The 23,397-nt window shown below is 36.2% G+C and overlaps 1 protein-coding gene across 1 annotated transcript; it reads right to left on the bottom strand.

Moving 5' to 3' along the window:
* Nucleotides 1-15,334: 15,334 nt before the first annotated feature.
* Nucleotides 15,335-16,907, bottom strand: LOC144713018 (aspartyl protease family protein At5g10770-like). Its single transcript, XM_078587478.1, has 2 exons — nucleotides 16,727-16,907; nucleotides 15,335-16,659 (listed from the first exon to the last, which is right to left on the bottom strand). Exons 1-2 carry the CDS (start codon nucleotides 16,896-16,898, stop codon nucleotides 15,437-15,439), a joined length of 1,395 nt encoding a protein of 464 aa, XP_078443604.1. The 5' UTR covers nucleotides 16,899-16,907; the 3' UTR covers nucleotides 15,335-15,436.
* Between the last annotated feature and the right edge of the window lie 6,490 nt (nucleotides 16,908-23,397).

Raw genomic sequence — 23,397 nt, 5'->3', positions numbered from 1 at the left:
GAAGATAAATGAAACAAAGAAGAAGAAAAATGAACAAAGAATTGAAGACTTTATAGCCGTACAAGAAAAAATGATAGGGACAGAAAAAAGGAATGGATGTGAGAAGAAAATAAATAAGAAGAAAAGAAGGAAGAAAAATCTAAGAAAAAAGAAGAGGAAGAAGATAAAGTGACATGAAGGATAGAATTAATAGGCATAAGAGATGAAACAAGAAGAAGAAGAATACAGAGAAGAAGAGAAGAAAAGGGTAGAGGAATAAATTAAAGAAGAAGAAGAAGAGAAAAATGAGGAAGAGAATAAAAAGGGTGAATAAGAAAGAAAAGAAGAAGAAGAAGAGAAAAAAAACAAGAAAACAAGGAATAGAGAGAAGAACTAGAAGAAAAGATTTTTAAAAAGGAGAAGAAACAGAAAATTAGAAAAAGAAGATAAAAAAGAATATAAGAAACAAGTAGAGGAAGAAAATAAAATGGCAGAAGAAGAAATGAAGAAGAAGAAGAAAAATCAAATGAAAAGAAGATGGAAAATAGAAGAAGAGAAGAAAATAAAATGGCAGAAGAAGAAAAAGAGAAGATGATGATAAATGAAATGAAAAAAGAAGAAAAATGAACAAAAAACTGAATAATTTATAGCAAAAATGATAGGGACAGAAAAGAAGGAATGAATGAGAGAAGAAAAAAATAAAAAAAAAAGAGGAAGAAGATAAAGTAGACAAGAAGGATAAAATCAATAGGCATAATAAGAGAAGAAACTGAATAATTTATAGATGAATAGAGAGAAGAAGAAGAGGAGAAAAAAGAAGAGAAGAAAAGGGTAGAGGCAGAAATTAAAGAAGAACAGAATAAAGAGGAAGAGAAAAAAGAAGAGAAAAAAAGGTAGAGGAAGAAAATAAAGAAGAAGACGAAGAAGACGAAGATGAGAAAAAAGAACAAGAAAGAAAATTGAGAGAAATAATTAAAGAATTAATCAGAGAGTAGGAGAGAATGAGAGAAGAAAGGAAGAGTTAGAGATTAGAAGATAAATAGAAACAGAGATTGAGATGGAATGAGAGAAGAGGAGTGTTACAGAAAGAATTCCAGTGAAATGGAATATGAGAAGGGAGGGTGACAAAGTGAGTGAGAGGGTGAACGAGAGAAAAAAGGAGAGAAAGAAGGAGAGAGTAAGAGAGAATAAGGAAAGAAAAGGAAGAGTTTGAACTAAAAACATAAAAAGAATCGGAGAGTGAGTTAGAATTAAAGGAGAAAGGGAGAACTAAAAAAGTAATTCCACTGAAATGTAATGAGAGAAAGGGAGACTGGGAAAGTGACAGAGTGAGAGAGGGTGTGAACGAGATAAAAAGGAGAGAAGGAATTAGAGAAACAATCAGAGAGTAAGAGAGACTGAGAGAGACTAAGAATCAGAGATAAAAAGATAAAAGGAACCGGAGAGTGAGATAATTGCTGGAGAGAGGGAGATTTAGAGAAACACTGAGAACAATAAAGAGAGAGGGTGAACAAGATAACACTGAGAAAAATAAAGAACGAGGGATAGAGGGAGAATTAGATTGTAACATCGACTGGGGGAGGGAAAGGGAGAATTATCTGGTAAGTGAGAAATGAGAATGATCAAGAGAGAAGAGAGGGGCGAGGGAGAATTGGAAACTGGAGACTGGAGAGTGAAGAAAGGAGAGTGGAGAGTACAAGAGAATGAGAAGAGAGAGGGAGACTTAGAAGATCAACGCTCAACACTCAACAGTGCAGAAGAATCAGAGAGATTGGTATGCATTTGCCATGGTATACATTCAATAGCAAAAGCGGAGACAGAAAAATCAAAAGCAATAAAAGCGACATCTGAGAGACAAGAAAAGCAAGAAAATCAAAAGATAAAATTAAAAATCAGAGAGATAAGAAGACATACCTCTGTAGCCGACGCCGTCAGTCACCACCGTCCACCTCTGCCGTCCGCCTCCGTCGTCCTCTGCCGTCCTCCGCCGTCCACCTTCGTCCAAGCTCTGAGTCTTTGACCGAATGACCGTGTATTTTCATTCAAGAATTTTGAATCGAAAATACATGGTCAACCTAACGAAAATTACGAAATAGGTTAGATCCGATGTGGATATCAGTTTTTGATATCCACATCCGATATCCGATACCGGCATCTGTCCCCTTGAGATGGAGACGGATGCTGAATTGGGACGGATATCGGTATCGGATATCGACACTATAGCAGCCAATATCCGATACTGATATCCGGTATCCGGATATCAAAAAAACCGGATACCAGAAATTGCCTTTTCGGTATCCGGTACAGCATCCGTCCCGATACCGGCATCTGGTACCGGTATCGGGACGGGCGAACACTACTTGGTCCATTCATTTAGACTTGGGGTAACAATGCACTGACGGGAGTAGCTAGTCAATGCAATGGGTGTTCCAATGGGACATGTGATGAAGATCATGTAAATGAATTGTATGAATTTAGATCCTGGATATGATTTATATGGATGAATTGTGATATCCTCTGTAGTATGGATATAAATATTTGAAGTAAAGATATTTAGTGGCGAGAATTTGCCCTAGCTAGGTCAAGTTTAGTTTGCATACATGGACTGCTGGGATCAGTTTGGCAAAATATAGCTTCTTTATTCTCCCTTCAATCTTATTGTCGGAGGGAGAATTTTAGAAATTATGGGACATACATGGGACTGAAAGCTCATTGCTAGACCTGGTGCTTTCCCCGCTCATTTTCTGTAAATCCCATTGAAAACCTCATTCAATCTCTTAAAGACCAAGCTTCTCAACGTGATGAACGGTGAGGGATTTGATCTGATCAACCAAATGTTCAGTCTGATCGTCTGAATGTTTTATCTGATCGTCCCAAAATTTGATTTGATAGAGCATTGGATCAATCGATACCCGAATCTGGATCACTTGGGTCGATCCACCCAATTTGGGCTTGATCCATCCATAGGGTCTAATTGTATTAAATTATCTGTCCCAATATTTGGTTCGAACTGTACAATTCAGATTCAATTGGATTGAATGGTTGTTATAAATTAACAAAATAATGTGTAAACCAATGAGAGAGAGCAATCCAGAAAGAGAGAGAGTCACAAAGGGAGAGAAAGCAAGAAAGAAATAGACAAGAGAGAGCAAGCAAATGGGTGAGCAAAAGAGGGATCAAGCAAATGAGCAGGAGAGAAAGAGAGCAAACAAACAAGCAAGAGAGAGAGTGAGAGGGTGTTAAGCATAATGAAGCGATATGACTTGATAAAATACCCGTCATTACGCTAAAGGGTAGCATTGCCGCTAGTGTTCAATCATCCCAAGCCCCATGCTCAGATGAAGATATCAGGATGTATGTTGAACCGGATCTCAGAAACGGGTCATCCGACATCCATCTATACCAATATCTGGATACCATATGATGATATCGGATATCGTCTGTTACAGTACCAATATCCGATACTGCTATCCGTCCCGATGTCAGCACCTATCCTCGCCTCAAAGGTTGTATGGAGATATTGGTATTTTTGATATTTGACAGATCAAAACTAATATATTTTACAATGAATTATAATGTGTAAATATGCTGTTGGAAGCCATAGATGATGTTAATTTGAACATTTTTTCGGATCTTAAATGTTTGTAATTATTATTTCACTTATTCATTAGCTCTGCCTGGCTCAGAAAAAAATGGGTCTGGTTTCTATCACCATGAGGTCCAATATGACCCCATCTCACACTCATGGATTACAATGGGCAGAGCTCAAGGTTTTATTTTGCATATGATCCAAGATATTTATACTAGTCTACAGTCAACATTTTTCCATAAGGATATTTATACTAGTCTTATTTATACTAGTCTACATGCTCATTTTGAAACCGGTATATGGGTATCGGATATCGCTATCCGTAAACCAACTTTTGGTTTCTAATTTTGATTTCTGATATCCAAATATCAGATTTCAATACCGAATATTGGGATCCATATCCGGCATTGACATCTGCTACGTCCAGAGGTGTATGATATTGTGCCCAATATCCAGTATCAGATGGGTATGAAAAATTCATCTTATATATGGTATCAAAAACCACATTGATTCTACCAGAAAGAATATTTAGTGTATGCTATTGGATATCAGATGGATATCGAACAGGTAGACCCTAATCGCTACCCACGTCCATAATAATTGTGTCATGAAAAGTTAAAGTCAGTCACAAGTCATGGAGCTTCTCTAACACCTCCACAACATGACTTAAGTTATCCAGTGATGAATATATAGTTCACTTTTGCTCAGTTCCGGAGTCGCTTGAATTGGTCAGCCAATTAGTCAATGAAGCCTCATTGATCTTTACATTCCTAAGGAGCCTAAGCATTAAATATGCACTATTCCTAGTTAGCATAAATGCTAATATAAATCACCACAAATTTGATGATATCATGACAAATATGAAGACACATGGTGCCTACTTGGCGTACTAGCATGGTATCAATGGACAAGATGCTAATATAAATCACCACAAATTCGATGATATCATGACAAATATGAAGACACATGGTGCCTACTTGGCGTACTAGCATGGTATCAATGGACAAGGCTTTCCTCCACTAGCTAACAATGCCCATTTCCAGCCAGCTGATAGCCAGTATCCTCGCCCACCGCAAATTCACATTTTTCCATGTAGAGGTTGAAATTACTGAGAACATGCATTTTTAGTAGCTTAATCTGACCTTATTTACATTCTTATTTGCATTTAATTATTACAAATAAATGTTATCAGTAATTTCCATGCTATTTGCATTTAAATAATATAGATATGCTTATTTACATGCTTATTTGCATTTAATTATTAAATATTTAAATATTTGTATCAAGCTTAAAATGATTATATTTATTTTTAAGATGATATTCTAAATTTTTGGCATTTTTTGTATTTTTGTACATTTTTATGTTAATTTTTTGGAGTTTACCGACATTAAATTGGTAAATATATGATTTTTCTTTGTCGAAGTATATTTTAATTTATATATTGGGCGATAATTTTATTTAATATGAGCTTTAGAACTACTTTTTAAGTCCTTTATTTCGTGATGCCATGCCTTGCTGATCGATTCATCAAACTATGATGAATCAGAATTAGGGGTAACGAATGGCGACAACCAATCATTAACCCCATTTAACTAAGCCGTTAAGGGATCAGGAATTAGATATGTTATAATTGCATTTAATATTAAAAAAATTGAGTTTTGATTCTTACTCCCTTACGGTGAGGCGGACAAATAAAAGGCACTCTTTTCTTTGCAATAAATGTGAGAATATACTTAAATAATATGCTATTATTATTATCTTTGTCTGTTTCCCAAGGTGACATGTTGCGCGACAAGAACCGTTGATCGCTGATGACGAGGAAGAATCTCAGCTAATCATCACATTAAATACTTTGATGAGACAAAACCTTAATCGCATGATGTGACGGTGTTGACGAGGATGAGGAGAAAGAAATATTTTGAATAAATCAACGGCAAGGAATCATCCAACTTCCAAGCTTGATATTTGATGATTCATAACTCGGATTGAGCTGAAGTTTTAATGGCTGCTTCATAATTCTGTCCTCTATCGATCAATTTGTGATCTACAAATTGAGCCCCAATCTTTGTAAGAAAATATCTTTAAGCTCACTTCCTCCTAGAGAGCCATATTGAAAGAAAGTGAAGTTTTGAAGGTCCATCAAGTGTTCCTTGGTGTCTCTAGTGCTTGAAGAGGTTCAACAGACAAGTGCGGAGGTTGATTTGCACTAGGAAGATGCCATGATGCCAGCGGAAAATAGGGATATAAAGTTAGCCTCTTGCCTTATATTGAGATATCTTCAACACACTTAGTTAATGCATTCATCTTCACCATACATCATTTTCATCCTTCACCATCCACCTCTGCCATCATCCCTTATCATCCACTCACATCCATTTCACATTGCCTTTTACACCATTATGATCTCGTCACCTATTTCTCTCTTTCCCTTCTAGTAAACATAAATCACCATCTCTCCATTCCTACTGATAACATGCAAATAAGAGCTAATAAAATGCTAAATTTATCATATTTGTCGGCTTTTAATGTTTAAAAACATCAAATTCTAGTGCATGTTATCATGATTTTATGTTAAAACATGAGTTTTCTTAATTTGCAAGAGAAACAAAACTTTTGACACATAATGAGGTTAATTAATACATTTTAAATGTCTTAAAATTGAATTTTGTAAGAAATTGAATGCTTTTAATTGACCTATATCTGTAAATAAAAAAAATAAAAAATAAAACTTATTTTATAAATTAATAAAGCATTTTTCTCCGTACTAATATAGAGCTTTTACGATTTATTTCAATTTAATTTTAATAAAAATCATTTTTCTTATAAACTGGCCCTTATTGGGCCAGTTTAAGCGCTAATGGCGTTGGTAAGTGGCGTAGAGCACAAGCGAATGGCGCAATCCAATCAGAAGGCATGATCGCACCTTGGGTGTGTGACAAGCATGTACGCAACGCCGTGCGTGTCACGCACCACACGAAGCCTTGCGTGGACCAATCCTGTGCCAGTGAACTCGCTGCGTGCGATGCAGTAAGTTAAGCTTGTGCACAGCATTATGTGTACCACGCAGATTGCAGATCTCAGGCTGACCGTGAAGTCTCGTCTGTGCAAATCGCATGCACGCAGCGCCGTGCATACGAAGGACAATGTATACGTGGACCAATCGCGACGCTCCATGCCACCTGAGTACAAAGCGAAAACAACGGAGTTAATAACAGATCGTGATGAACCTATTCTTTTGATCTTATGGCGATAAAGGGGGGAAAAGAAAATTTGAGAAATTGTTCTTGATCTGGAAGCAAGAGGAGAAGTCCCCGAGCTCCCTCTCAGACTCAAGAGCAGCTTGGAGTGCATTCAGAGCTCAATCGGGACAGGATTTTGGGCGATCCGGTGGTGCATTCTTCCCCAAAATCAAGCATCAATTTGTGGGAAATTGGATAGCTCATTGCGCGGAATTCTCCCCCATTGACTCAGAGTTGCTCCTGATACTTCTCGGGTTATTCTGAATCAATTTTACTCTTGATTTTGTACTTAATTTTAGCAATTTTATAGTTTCATTCATGTTCGAAGTTTCTTCCTAAATTATGATTTTAATCCTTCTAATTCTGAAATTTACCTTGTGTCTGAATCAATTAATATTCCTTAAGTATTAGTTTAGCCGTTTTGAATGACATTTGACCTTTAAATCACTCATTTTAGACCTTTATTTCTTAAATTAGCAAATCATAATCACAATTTGCTAGTTTAAGATATCTTTGTCATTTTGAAATAAATTAGTATGAAATAAAAATTCCATAAAAACCTTCTTATCATTTCCAATCGTGAGAAAGCAAGATTCGGTTTGCAAAAATTTTAATCAATAAATTAGGATTAATAACTTCCCTAACCATTTCCAATTCACTAAATAACCTAAAAACATAATTAAAAATGAATTAAGTTTTTGGGTAAAATAAATGAAGCAGGATCAAGGAGCAACTTCTGATCTATATTTTAGTAATGCTAACATCCTAAAAATCTAAGATCAACTAGACACATACACAATCAAGTTAGGGGATTAATTAGTAATTCTTATCAAGAATTGCTAAATAATCATAAATCTGACTCTCATTGATATTAAAAACTTTAGAAATTAAATCTATGATTAATTGAGATAATTTGAATTGCAAAAGTTTTAAGGACAGTTACAAGTTACATGCCTATTCTATCACTTGAGTAAAAAGAATTTCTATTCGTTAAATTTTGAGTGCTAATTCCTACTTCGATAAAAGTTGAATTTCACCATTGCCTCCCTAGGGTTCGACCCCTTAAATAGTAAGGGATAAATAATTTTTATTGATTTTGTTCAAAAACCCTTAAAGAACGACCTACACACACGTACTTTTTGAACTTATCACCTACCATCATTCTAGCTTTGGACGTTGATTTCCTAGAAACAACTCTCCTGTCTCAACTTCTTGTCTTTTTTTATTCTCTTCATTCTTACTACGTTGGTTGCCTTCAAAAATCCCTCTATGGTCATAAACAGGTTTGTCGTGCCTCATTTTTTGGCTCTCGCATCAACTCCTCATTTTTTAAGGATAATCTCATCTGGACTGATCCATCTGCTAGTGTATGTTGATGCTTCATCCTCGGTGCATGTCCCTGGGGCATAGACAATGTCATTACTGCACTCGTTGCCATGTTCCGATGCACCACCTTGGTTTCACACATCACTATATGGATATCAAGTTGTGTCATCAATGTGGAGGTACTTTTCCTTCACAAATCGATACAACATTAATGCCACTAGGACACCATGATGTGTACTGGCATCTTATAAAGACTAAACTGCAACATCCTCTCAGTGAGATCTATTGCAATGTAAAAAAAAGTTGGTGGCCTTCACTATATGACAATCATGCTCCCCAACATTGGATATGATATCAATAAGCCGTGTCAACATATGCATGACACTTCGATGTCATCGTGGCATTAGTTTAATTTCTAATCTCTAGATACAATCACTAATGAAGAATGTCAATATAACCCAAAATAGGACTCAAGTGGGATGCTTCACTTAGAAATCAGCTAGCATAGAGCAGCTGAAAACATATAAAATTAGAACTATGGTATGAAACTATTTATACATCAATTGTTTTCCTCAAAATTTAATTAATTTTGTCATAATTTAAAAAATTAGTCCCACTTTCTTCAGGGTGATTGAATTTCTACTGCTTTTTACTTGTGCTAGGAAATCTCACAAAATCAAATTGCCTGATTAATTCTGAAATGATTCATGTTGATGTGTGTTCTAACATTGGTGCATAAACATATTTATAAATTAATAACATTGATGGATTGGTATCACCAGTTATGCCTAACAAACTAATAATGACCATTTGGTATTTATTACATTACATTGTTTATAGTAATTGCACAGACATTTTTTGATTTCTTCCTCCAAAAACTTTTACTCATTGAAATGTATGTATGTATCATTCCTATGAGCCTCTAATATACCAAATTAAGTACATTAGATATATAACTTCATATAGTTATTACAAAGGGTTATTTAGATCATCAATTAAGATCATTCATTTACTTTTCTACCATGAAGAACATCACGAAATAGAATTTCTATGTTATTAATTTTCATAAGAAATGGTAGCGTGATTTGAAAAAATAAAAAATAAACACATATATAATTTTTTATGAACTAGGGAATAAAAATAGCATTCATTAAATTAGATTCTGATATTGAATGAAATGCTATTTTCATTTTAAGGTATGGCTTTAGAGTGATAAAGTCAAAACTATTCATACGCACAATCTCCATATTTTCATTCTAAAATAAATCAAAATATCACACTGAATAAATCACGTTCACAGAAGAAAATACGGTCAGAGGATCTATGATCACGTCATCCATTAAGTCATCTTATATCCACTATCTTCAACTAAAAAAATAGGATACTGTAAGAAATTAGTTTACTCTTGAACACTTGCAACTTTTTATATACAATTCTTATACATCTATGCATGCAGAAATGAAAAAACTTGGCAGCACTAGTGAAGATTAGACAACAAGACGCCCAACATCGTACTCTCTCAAAAATGGTCTAGTGAAGGTGTGACACATGAATTGCGCAGTAAGAAGCAGTTCTTGAAAATGTAAAAGTGAGATTTAGATCATTTGCCTGCAATAAATTAAATTTAAAATGGCTATCATATTTGAGATAATCCACCTATGGGCATCAGTGGAAAATAAATGAGGCATGAATAACTGATTATGTTCATCATCTACCACATATTTTGATCATTCGATGCAGCCTGAATAACCAAACTTGCACTCAGGAATAGTAATACTTTGAAAAGTGCATCATGTTAGGTTCTGTGCCTTGGTTCATCCATGGAAAACACATTTCCATGGATGTGAAAGCGTGTTGATCAATTCACAATTGATCTTTAAAATTGAACATTGAATGTACCTTGTGGGAAACTCGTTCCACCCTTGACTTTGCCCCCCCGAGACAGTTCTAAAGTCGTTCAAGCGTATGGCCTCTAGATGTATCCATGCGATCACTTGGCGCTTGGATCTCCACATCTTCTTCTCCGATTCTTCTTGAAAATCTAGACGATCTCCTCACCATGAAGACACTATTCCTTGGATGAGTGGAGAAGAGAGTGGAGAAAAGGGAGAGGCACTCAAATCAGGCTTGCATGGGTGCTTAAAATGAGACCCCTTTCCCTCTTTATATTTCACTTAAGGTTTTTCTCAAAAACCCTACAAAGTCAAATATATCCACCAATGCCCTTATAACATTGTGCGTGTGACCCTCTAGGCCCATGTATCATTCTAGTTAATAACTTTAATGGCCAAATAACATTTATTATCCAACCTTATTAAATAACTATATCAACATATAGATTTATTAAATAAGGATCGATTCAACCCAATCAATAGGTTACATTTTCAGCCCGTGGGGTGCCAAGCTACACCTCATGCTTTAGAAGTTACCGAGTAGTCTCAAACTCTCTCATGGAACCTTTACTATCATCGATTACCGTATATGTATAATCTATCATCCGCGCGAGACTCTTAAACGACTTAGGGTATAGATTACCGTCAAACCCTAATCTGTCATTCAATTAGTATTAATGCGTAATGGAGATCATTTGAGAATGCCTTCTCCAATATCCTCACTACCCTGGCTAGGGATTTTTCTGCATCGTCTTCTTGAGTCAATTTCCTCTTATACCAAGGGCAGATGATCCCGTCTTGACCACTCAATCATCTACGTAAGCTTCTTACTACATCCGATCTATAACTTGTTTGAATCCCATGATTAGAGGCGTGTAAGTCGTAGTGAAAACACAGCCCTCTACTCATGAGATATCATTGGTATCTCAGGTCAATGAATCACTAATACAATCGTGACATGAATCAACCTTATTGAAGTTTAGGCATGAAACCAATTAAGGAATTCATACGGATCAATTCAATGGACTCTTTCTCCAAAGAGCATCCACTATCTATCGTTAGTGTCACCACACTAATAGCCACATGATCAACTATACTTATCATATAAGTATGATCAGATAGTGTAATTCTATCCGGATATTTTGATGTCTGTCTCAACTATCCATTGAATGGGAATATTTAGAATAAACTTTTAAAGACTAATGATCAATATATTATGATCTCATCATAATTCACAAAGTCATTACACGTATTCATGGACTTTATTATAAACATCACACAGAATAATAATGAATGTAAATATTTTATTCAATGAACTTAAATAAATATGGTAGTGTGATTGGCTTGACGACCACATAATATCCATCACATCATTTATTCAGCGAAACATGTTAGTGATAAGAAAAAGATGCAAAAATCATATACTATATTATTTTATTCACTGCAAATTAGTAGAAGGAATTTTACAATGTATATGTTTCGTCATATTTAAAAAATATATATATTTCATACATATTAAATTGTGTATTAATTTTGATAAAACAGTTTCCATGTTGAAAAAATATCAGTTTTCATTTACTTTCAACAGAAAAATTAATACGTCTTCAACTATTCCAATTTCATGAGAGTATATTAATGATATTATTGCATTTAAATATCACAATTCTGGTCATCACATTTTTTTAATGGCTTGAAATCCATATTTTAGAACTAACTCAGATCATTTTTACGTTCTATCGCGTTTCTTATTTAATTTCAGCTTCTAAACTCTAGGTTTTCTTTAACAATCAAGTCATTACCTTTTCATGTAAGAGCTATCCCCTTTTCATACATGTCATTCAATTTCATTTCATTTCATTTATTTGAGTTTATGATTTTTTTGATTTATCGTTTTTAATTATTAAATTTATTCTTGGAAGCACAGTTATTTTTTTGTATTTAAAAAAAATGATTCAGATATAAACATCCGAAGGTTCTAATTGTGTATGACTATGAACGGTGTCTGGTTCAATGATGTTTGATACACATTTATATCATAAAACTGATGGAATAAATATCATAAAATGGAAGGATGCATATAGATGTCTGGCATCTTTGTATATGATGAGATGGCCACTCCATAATCATTCACATTCACGTCTAATATTCATAATTGAATAAACATGAAGTTATGGCAACATTTTTTTATGTGACTCTGATAATGGCAAATTATGTATTAAATTTTAGTGTCATTGTAATTTTAATTTGCCCAAATAATATAAATTTTATAAAAATAGAAGACTCACTCAAATGTATATGAGCGCAAGGTTGCATCCACAGGGACTGGCCTTTAGAGGTTACTTTAATAGTTGAGCTAGGGTGATCATATGATAATATTGGTGGATAAATAAATTTGCTACAGTTGAGTAATAGAAGTAATCATAGTAGTGAATACAGAAGAAGAGTAGAAGATAATTAATTAGTAGGTGAGGAAATATTAAATTGATAAGAGAACTAGATATCAAAGAGAGAATATCAGGTATTATTTATTTCCTTTTATAGATACTAGAGATAATAAAGAAGTAAGATAATTGAACAGAAGCAATGTATTATAATTATGGGTGATGTTAATGTACAAGAGGAAGAAGAATAGAAGATTAATAAGATATTTAGAATAGTAAAATACTACTGGTCGAAGATAGGAGGTTATTTATTAATTGTAAGTTATATATTAGATAGGAGATAGGTATAATAATATTGTATAATAAGATTTAACTAGGTAGTGAAGAGTAATTTTATTCTTAGTAAGAAGGATGGAGTAAATTAATAGGAATAGTTATTGTAATGAGGTAAGAAGAAGAATGAAGGATAGGAGTAGAATTTTCATACCTAGGGAGAGATTATTTATTTAGGTTTGGATTAGTGAGCTAGAGAAATATTGGTATGAGCTAAATGTTTAAGATTAAAACAAAGAGAAATAGGGGGAGAGGAAGGAATTATTAAATTTATTTAAATTGATAAAAGTGGGTGATCAGAAAGGATAGTTAAGTTTGATGACACTGATTAAGAGTGAATATTTTTAATATTATATGATTTATAGGCAGATTATAATAACAGATAACGAACTATATAGATTTAATATTTCATGTATTTATCATATGTTATATATATTAACTATTTTTATATATTTTTCTTGGGTGAAATCAGTAGGAAACTTAGAAAAATTGTGGAAAATCTCTCCATGTAAGGCAGGTGTTCAATAAAATGCCTCAAGGAGGCCATGGTAACAAATCTCAATGAAACTCAATAAATCTCTAAGCTGAATCAAAATCATCAAAAATAAGGAAGTTATGAATTATTTATCATCCATATGAAGTTTAGAAGCATACCAGTTCTGCCCAGAATCGAAGCTCAGGGGATGGGAACGCCAATCACCCCCCCTAACATCGGTTTGCAGTTTCTCCCTTTATTCTCTCTCGTACTGGCACAGTTCTTCGTCTTCTTCAGCCTCCTTTGCCACTTTCCTGAGCACTCCGAGCAGTCGGAGGTGTCACGCCCCTCCCCTTGCTCGCACCGCCACCGGAAGCATCCTTAGCTGTCGTAGATCTGGATCATAAGATCTTGAATTAGGGGTTTTAAGCCCCTTTTTAAGGACTATAGAGGGGATCTACCAGTTGTAGATGAGTTAGGTTAGTTAGGGGGGTTCTCTAGGGGCCGTAGGATCATCTCATGTGGTTCCCCGTGGCTGGAAACCACCATGTGAACATCGGAGCTGGCGGCCAAGGGCGGCGATGGACAGATCTGCCCCTAAGCATCTGATATCCTTCATAGGCAGTCTAGAGGCTGGGATTTAATCACAGTCGTGGAACCCTTTTAGTGCACCCACAAGCCATGTTAGCATCTTCATCAGCCTGCCCCATCAGTATATGGCCAAGTGATTCGTCCCTTGAGAGATCCCCCCATCCTCATCACCTACTGCAGCCAATCAGAGCCCTGGAAAAAGAAATAGAGACAAACGAAGGATTAACTATGGTGTGGACTGCCCGATCTTCTGTAAGGAGATCAGACACTTGTGATTAAAAATCTACTTATGGATCGACCAGTTATGACGTGGGCTTCGGGCTGGGTCGGCTCAAAATTTGGTCAATATTTCTTTGTATTCGTCTTAAGTTTGCAGCCCCTTGGGCCGCGATCTATCTTGTCACTTGTCAGCTCGGCCCAATGCAGAGCTGAAAGAAATTCTCAGATAAAATCCTGTATCAAAAAATTCTAGGACATTTACTGCTATATAAATGTCGTCCGATATTAAAAAACAAACTTAATAAAAGATTCTCTTCTTTTGCGCATGCACGGGCCCCTGTGGGCTCCTTGGAGGGCTCGTTGGGAGGCTCTTTGTCGAATTGTTGGGGCTTGTGCCAGCCGCTACCGCTTGCCTGCAGCGGGTAGGCTTGAGCATCCTGTGCCCGCCAGGCTCAACCCTAGCTGCCCACTTAAAACCACTTTTTCATTAAATATAAACAATAATAATAATGTAAATATTTATAGAGAGAGAGAGAGAAGGAGATATCAGCATTGCATCAATTTCATTGAGCTTTTTCCATTAACTTGTTTTGTTTTTCTAATTCTGATGGGGAATATTCTAAGCTGGAGATTTGTAGTTTTTCGCCCTATTTTCCCATTGAACTCGTTTTATCAGCGTGGGATATTTTTCTTCTGTCCCTCTTCTTTTTATAGGAGGAGGCTTTTTCTCTTCTTTTGTAATAGCTTTTATATGCATGGCTTTAAAGCGGGCCTTGCCTCAAAGAGATAGTTGTTGATTTCATACAAATCTTCTTGAAGACTATTGTGCATAATTGCGTGTTGATTTCCAAATTTGTTCTCTAGCTGGCTTTTTCTGTTTATCAGCCTTCTTAATGAGGCTATTAAAATGATCCAATTAGAGACTAAATTCCACCGCACTGGCAAGCCCAACTAGAATAATGGAGAAGAAACAAAACACTATAATTGAATTACTCGTGAGAGAAGCCCAAACGAAGATATTCACGGTCTAGAGAATAACACTTGTATACTCCAGAAGTTTTTTCCGATTTTGATTATTTATACTATACTCTGGAATATATACTGTAGTATCCGTTCAAACAGAAACCAGAGACATGAAATAAGGAGTGCTTCATTACATTGGCCTTTAGGGCATTGGCCATCACTACTGCACTGACATTATTTTACGGCATCGCCAAGCAGTGTACTATTTTGTTCATGAATTTGGATTACGAAATAGGGAGAACTTAAAAAACGCAGTGACTTTCCTATTCAAAGTACTTCCTCGCACATTTTTCATACTAAACGGTAGAAAAACCCAGTTCATTATTTCTTCAGTCCACGAAAAGTAGATATCATGAACGCACATAACCCATGGCAGATAATCTTCGAGTTTAGCCGCATCTCCCCGGAGCGAATCCGACCCGCTTCGCCCCGAGATCATAGATAACCTCCATCCCGCGCTGCTGCACGTTCCCGATGATAGCCACGTCGTTAGGGTCCTTGTTAGCAGCGAATGCTAGACAAAACTGCGAGTCCTTCATCGCAAGTAGCACCCCCGAGGCGTCCAAGGAGACATTGGCGCCCTCATAGTGAAGAACAACAGCCGGACACGAGACGCGTTTCACTTTGCTCAGATCGTAACAAGTATCAAACAACTCAACCGGATCAGCGAGAGTGAACTTCAACATAGCATTACGAAATACTCGGCGAAGAGCGATGTATACTGGATGCGGCAGACGCGTGATTACCGTTCCTGAGTCAATAATGGTGCCAGACTTGAAGGTCGTCGGACTCATCGGTATGAGATGCCCGGCTACACTGATCCCCGTCAAGTTTACGTAGTAGAGGCTCGTCTCCTGGGAGTGAGTAAGCATCGGCGTGTACACCGCCTTGGGGAGCGTAACCTTGTTGGAGTTACCAATCGTGAGATGCCCAAGAGAGCTTTCCTGCCCTGGAAGACAGTAAGAGAAGACGCTACCCACCCTGCGAGCTACTTGAGAAACCAGCGAAACTGGCCCTCTGCCCAGTCCTAGTAATCCTGCGACACCGGAGAAGAGCCCCTGGTTGCGCTCGCCGCAACCGAAGATGAAGCTCTTGAAGACGAAAGATGGCGTTATCGTTAGAACTTCGGTGCCGAGAAATCCGACAGTCAAGGAGTTATCGCCGTAACGGACGAAGTAGAGACATGTTTCGCCTGAGCAAGCTTTGGCTGAGAGGGAGCGGCAGGTTTTCGTCTCGCAAGAGACGTTGCGGTAGGAGGACGAGGCGGAGGGGTTGAAAATGGGCTGCCGTTGTTTGTAGCAGTATCCCAAACATGGCTGGCATTGAAACCAGCTGACGCTGCTTCCGGTGTCTAGGATGACGGTTTGTGCCTTCTTCGGCGTTCCGATGCTTACCGTGACGACGTAATCAGCGCTGCCGATGGCATCTCCGGAGACCGCCGGAATGGCGAAGTCTAGCGCTTCAAAGGACGCGCCTACTTTCACTTGCATTTGTAAAGCAGACACTCTTCGAGACTCCAAGGTTAGTCTTTGAGAAAGGCTTAATTTTCCGACGCTTAGTGGAGAGCAAGGACCGTGACGATGGGTCACCTTCAAACTGTTTCCTGCTACGGCTGGAGTTGAGAAGGGTCAAATTAGTAGCTGAATAAATCTTAGAAGAGCACAGGCTCTGAGTCTTACCCTTCGTTTGTGAACAGTTTCCCGTCGGCAGAAGCTTGGCGACGTCGATTTCATGGTAGATGTCTCTATCTTTGGTTGCGAGGCAGAAGGAAAAAAAAACTAGGAAGAGGATGAGATGGAACAGTGACGAGGAAGTAGCCATTGCAGGGCTATGGTTATCTGGCACAGACATGGAGAGTAGCCCAGTATTTGTAGGATGGGGGTGGAATGTTAGCGTTACAGATGACGATGAAACTTCCGAGAGGCGCCATCTTTAGTTCTTAATCAGGAAAAGCTTTAGAAATCCTATCCGAACCAGCTGGCGCCGGATTGCCCTAAATACCTTCCTCATTAACTATCTATTTATTAGTTGTCGTTACTTTCCCGATTTCATCTGCAATTTCATATTTCTGCTTCATACGCAATATTGCTAAAAAATGTGAGCTTTGTTACCATACAGCCTTTCATCTCCGTTGAAGGTATGGACGAAGCAGACAGATAGAACGAATCCAATGTATTTTGCTATAAATATTTTTTACAAGGCTACGATTATTTCTAGAGTCATGTCTTATGTAACATTCCAGACGTCCCATGCACGGGGTCACGGCACTCCAATAGAGAGACGGTACATGAGTCTGTCTTGTATGAAAGCAGTTGGTTTACTTGACTGATGGTTCGGCTTATCAGCTTTCTGTTGTTCTGGTCCGAGCCGAGATCAGGGTCGGATGCAGGGTGATCGCGATATCTTTGCATCAAACTTGATAATCCATTTCGTTTCCCACATAAAACAAGAATTTGTCAGAAATTTGACGATTGAGGTTGAATGTCATGAATGATGGGCGTACGTGGTTTGAGCGTTCGCTTCCAACTTAAGTAACAAAATGAAGGGAGGTGAACTGGGGTCTGTCCAAATGACTTGCAGTGGATATATAATTCTATTTTTCTTTTTCAGATATTACTGATAAGCAGTCACAAAGGTATCAGTGGAGTGTAGATCTTATCAAGGTCTACATGTTGGACCTATCACCAAGATATTCTTTCCAGAGTTTGTGCATTGAACTTATTGTTTATATCATGGAGCCCGTCCACATATAGGGGTTTTTTATCAAAACCTCGCGATTCAAACTCACGACTCCAAGAGAAACTTTCCCTTCATTTCCATCATGCGTGTCAACCAATATGGGCCAACACTCATGTGTCTTAAGTGAACAAAAAATAGATCTAAATAAATTCACTGACCCATGTTTTCTTTGCAGATGGGCTGGGAGCAGTGGTAAATTCATTATGAAAATCTGACTCTAAATTATAGTTCCTAGACCTCTTATCCCTAGAAAGGAACCTAGATGTATGGGTTCAGCGACATCAGCATGACAAATACTAGGACCGACATAATGATATTAAAGTCCAGAGTGATGTCTTTACATAGAACCATAGTCATACCATGTGCCCTAGTATTTCAAGGAGAATGCACGTATCCTATACTCAGCTAACCTATAGGAAGTTGGTCCATTATCATGAATGACCACAAGATCAGTCATCTCTCCAAAGATATGGTATTCTTCAGATTGAACGTCACCTTTACTTGTCCCATTCTTTTCTTCTTCTTGTTCCTGAGTACTGAAGCAGTACTCTTCTTTGAATTCAGCATTAATGCTCCTGCCTCCTTCACCCTTATCGACAATATAATTCTCTAAAAAATACAAATAACTTGCTAATATTAATATTCATTTCATTTATTTTACAACTTTAGTTCCATTAAAGTGGTCCTAAATGAATGTTATTTAAGCTAATAATAGTTTAGTATATGTTTTTAATATTTTATAAATTTTGATGACACTAATTCATAGATGATATTTTTTATGAGTCCAAAATACATATTTCTGAATTGATTTAAATATTTTGGGGGTTTAAAAGAAATTTTATCTTTATTTATTCCTCTCTAGCAGATATCGCAACATGAATAGCTCTGATAGTTTTCAATGACTGCCATGGGCCAATCATTGATTGTGCAAAATAATTGGCATTAGTCAATCATTGGTTTCAGCCAATGACTGTTGGGCATCATTCCACGCGTTCCCTTTACATAAAAAGAGTGTACACACAATAGAACAAAATACATGTTTTTTAACAATTAATGCATCTACTTTTGTAGATGGAATAGTACACATTGTAGTGATCTTTGATGAAAAAAAGGCGTAATCAGTGCACTCAAATTCTATTTCCCTTTTACCCTTTTCAGGTACATCTGGAAGAATGGGATTGGATGTGTGAATTTTGATGCCAACGATCCATACCTTGTTGACAAATATAAGGACAAATATCTCAGTCTTATCATATACTCTGACTTTTATGAAAATAGTGAAGGCGTTATGCAAAAATCTAGGGACACATTGCAGTTCATGAATGGAGCATCTTTCCAAACACAATTTTTCTATGTGGAATCTTTGGAAAATCTGTGGACCAGGAGGAGAGAGAAAATTCAATGGCCTAGGTAAATCCAACATTAAAATGTAAAATCTAACAAGCCAGAAGGAGCATCAGGCCAAAATTTTAAAGTTCATTGCATATTTATCTCTTCTATCCCCTCATATTCATTCTAATTTCATGAGTATATCCCTCCATCTTTGTAAAATTTTCACCCTCATATATCTTTCATAATTATAATTACTAGAGTAATTGTCTTATTTTAAATATTTTTTGGATCCATTTTTACTTTTGATAAAAAATATAGAAGGGGTGATGATCAGATTAAGATTCATCAAGAGAAAGCAGCACTCAGCCCATTTCACATGTGTTAATAATTTTAGTGAAATCTTCAATGTCTTTCAGGCTCCTTTTTATCATTTGTCTTAGGTGACCATCATTAAGGGTAGCCTAATTAATCACCATCTGGCACAGCAAAATCAACTCCACTCACTAGTGCAACCCCGTCTCCATATCCTCTACTAATTGCAGTGATGATACCATATCACTCTCCTGCACCACAGCTCATAGGCATGAATCCATCACCATCTCCACTCCATTCTAAGACCAAGAAACTATTCTATTTCACTCACTCAACTCACTATTTTTCCCAGTCTTGTGGCTTGCCAATGCGTCAGATGAGGTAATTTTACAAGAAAAACACATAAAATTTTTCAAATTATTATATTAATAAAAAAATTAGCTAATAAGATTCATGTTTTATCACCTTTCTATAGTTATATTGAGTAAATTTTTGGTATTTTAAAAATATATAGATTATATTTAATCATTAAAAAGTTCTAAAGTTCCTAAAAGTATAAAAAGTTTGATATTTGATCATCACAAAAATTATAAATATTTTTTTATAAATAAAAATCTGAAATCACATAATTGGTTTATCAACTTGCTTAATTTATGGACACAGGCCTCATTGAGATATTGAATTTTCATTCTCAGATATTTGTGGATTGCACGACTCTAGTGTAGACAAAGGTTTGATCAATTTGTTAATTGTTTAATTACTATTTTAGCTCATTTTATGTTCAATACTAGATTCAATAAACCTAATCTTGGTTTAGGAAAATAAATTTGTTTATTTTCAAGAGAAATTCTGAAAAGAGGAATTGTGATGACAGAACCATACCTCATGGTCCTAAGAAAGGAAGGAAGAAAATGAGAGAGCATTAGAACACCATATATAGTAAGGTTTGTAGATCTATTTATGATTCATTAAGGGAAGGAAGAACTTAAAATAAATACAGTTTTTCTTAACTTATTATCTACTTTTCCTCTTTTATCAACTGAAGTTCCCTATGCTCATTTAGGACGGAAAAGTATGTTTTTTCAACCATATCCGAAGAGTATCCATATACATTATCAAGATGAAGGTACTTGCTTACACGCTAAAGGATAGAACTAAATAACGGTTTATAACTTTTTGTGTGAGACTCAAATCATGGGATGAAATTGAAAAATAGTTTCTATTGAAATTATTTTCTATCTAAGACTAATTCTACACATGTGATATAGGAGTAATTAAAGAGGGAGATGATTGGTTTAGTAAAGCATGGGAAAGATTTAGAGACCTCACTAGGATCACCCTCCTCATGGATATTCTAATCCAGAACTAATACAACTTTTAGTGAAGGTTGGAATGAATTTTCGAACAGGCTCGACCAAGTGATAACATGCAAATAAGAATTTTAGAGAAAGTGCTAATTCATGCAATTGATAATTCATGATTATTTCATGCATTTTAGAGCATAATTAAGCTAATTTTTGCATGTTATCATGATTTTTTGGTAATATTCACCAAAAATATATAAATTCTCTAAATACCCATTCTCTACATTCACATGATGATATTTTTAGGTTTTTATGATTTTAGTGAAAATAGATTTCAAAATAATTAATTTGGTGAAATTTTCATGTAAGGAGTTGTAAATCAAAAGATATTTAATTTTGATTTTTTTGTGATTTCTATGGAATTTATTGAATATTTTCTAAGTGTTTTTCAGGTTAAATTTTCAAAAGGAGGCCCATTAACTACAAGACCGAAGTTGGCAGGCGCACCTACATGGCATGCCATGTAAGCGCACAAGGAGCACAGTTGGCGGTGATGGGGCACAGGTGTGTACAAGGTCTACGCTCATGTATGCACATATGGCAGGAGCAGGGGGACTACGTGTGCCCATATTTCGAATAGTTAACATATGTTTCTCTTTTTATAACCACAACTATCTTGAAATTTTTCCATATGGCACTAACTCCATTTGTAGCAATGTATGACATGGCAGCATGAGAGCCATTGAATCAGGATTTTGGAGGTAAGCTCACCTCCTCATCTTTTGTCTTTTTCTGCAGATTAAAGAGGCAGACTGATCAAATGCTCCACAACTGATCTGATCACAAGGGAAGTGAGTCCGAAGGTCAAAAAGGAACCAGCACTTGAAGAGGAGGATCTGGCAGCTGAAACTGATCCCGATCTTGCTGATTGGATGATCTGAAAGCTGAGGATTGCTCCCATCAACAAAAATCAAGAAAACAGCCATAAAAATTCATATAAAATTAAAAAAAAAGCTTAAAAATTAGTAAATTGAGGCATTTTCAAAGGGCCATAACTTCTTATTCCAGAGTTTGTGGCTGAAAATTTTTGACAGTTTCCTCTCTTCCCACTCTTCTAATGGACTGGTGGTCCCTATAAATGGAGGTGCAGAAGTTTCAAAATGCTTTGTACTCTTTTTGTCTTTCTCCATTTTGTAGACGTTGTGAAACAAAGCTTTGGAGTGCCAATTTAGGTGTTTTCTTCTTTCTAAGGTTAATTCCTTCCCTCTCTTGTTCTATCTTCATGTCGGCAGCAACATGCCAAGGCACCGGGTGCAATATACGGGTTCATGAATGGAGATTAATGCTTAGGAGCATCACCATAGGAGGAGGTAAGTCCTAAACATGTAATTAGGGTTTCATTCCAATTCATGCCATCCATCCATTCCACATTTTCCTATCTTCCTACTCTCTATTATAAGTTATTAAATCCTATGAGTAGGGATTAAAAGCTTATAACACCCATTCCTAATTAGGGGTTTCATAGGAAACCTCTAATTAGGATATTCTTCATCACATCCATTCATTCCTCTCATCCTATCCTCATTCCACGATTTTAACAACATCCTAATCTCTGTTATTATTTCAAAATTCTTATAAGTAAGAATTAAGAATTTATGCATAAAAAATTATTTAAAACTGGTATATGGATATTGGATATCATTATTAGAATGATTAGGTGCTGATTTTGAATCCTGATTTTGATTTCTGAGATCCAGATATCAGATTTCAATATTGAAAACTGGATTCCATATGCGGTATTGACATCTACCACATCATGAGGTGTACAATATTGTGCCCCCTATCCAGTACCAGATGGGTATGCAATATTTGTCTGATATCTGGGTAGATGTCAATACCACCTTGATTCTACCAGACACCAGATATTGATTGTGTGATATTGGATATCGAACGGATATCAAATGGGTAGACCCACAAACCATGTCGTGACAAGTCAAAGTCAGTCACAAATCATGGAGCTTCTCTAACAGCTCCACAACATGAATTAAGGTAGCCTATCTAGTGATGAATATATAGTTCACTTTTGCTCAGTTCCGGAGTCGCTTGAATTGGTCAGCCAATTAGTCAATGAAGCCTCATTGATCTTTACATTCCTTAGGAGCCTAGGCACTAAATATAAACTTTTCCTAGTTAGCATAAATGCTAATATAAACCACCTTAAATTTGATAATATCATGACAAATCTGAAGACACATGGTGCTTACTTGGCATACTAGCATGGTATCAATGAAAAAGGCTTTCCTCCACTAGCTAACAATGCCCATTTCCAGCCAGCTGATAGCCAGTATCCTCACCCACCGCAGAGTCACATTTTTTCCATGCAGAGGTTGAAATTACTGAGAACATGCATTTTTAGTATCTAATTCTGACCTTACTTACATGTTTATTTGCATTTAATTATTCCATATAAATGTTGTCAGTAATTTCCATGCTATTTGCATTTAATTGATATAGATATGCGTATTTACATGCTTATTTGCATTTAATTATTATAAATATGTGTATCAAGCTTAAAATGGTTATATGTATTTTAAGATGATATTCTGAATTTTGGGCATTTTCATGTATTTTTGGGGATTTTTCTAACACCAAATTTTGGAAGA

This window comes from Wolffia australiana, chromosome 15 (assembly GCF_029677425.1).
Source record: "Wolffia australiana isolate 7733 chromosome 15, ASM2967742v1".
Classification (NCBI taxonomy): domain Eukaryota; kingdom Viridiplantae; phylum Streptophyta; class Magnoliopsida; order Alismatales; family Araceae; genus Wolffia; species Wolffia australiana.
Note: the sequence above shows the minus strand (reverse complement) of the source record. Positions and strands in the feature narration are given on the sequence as shown.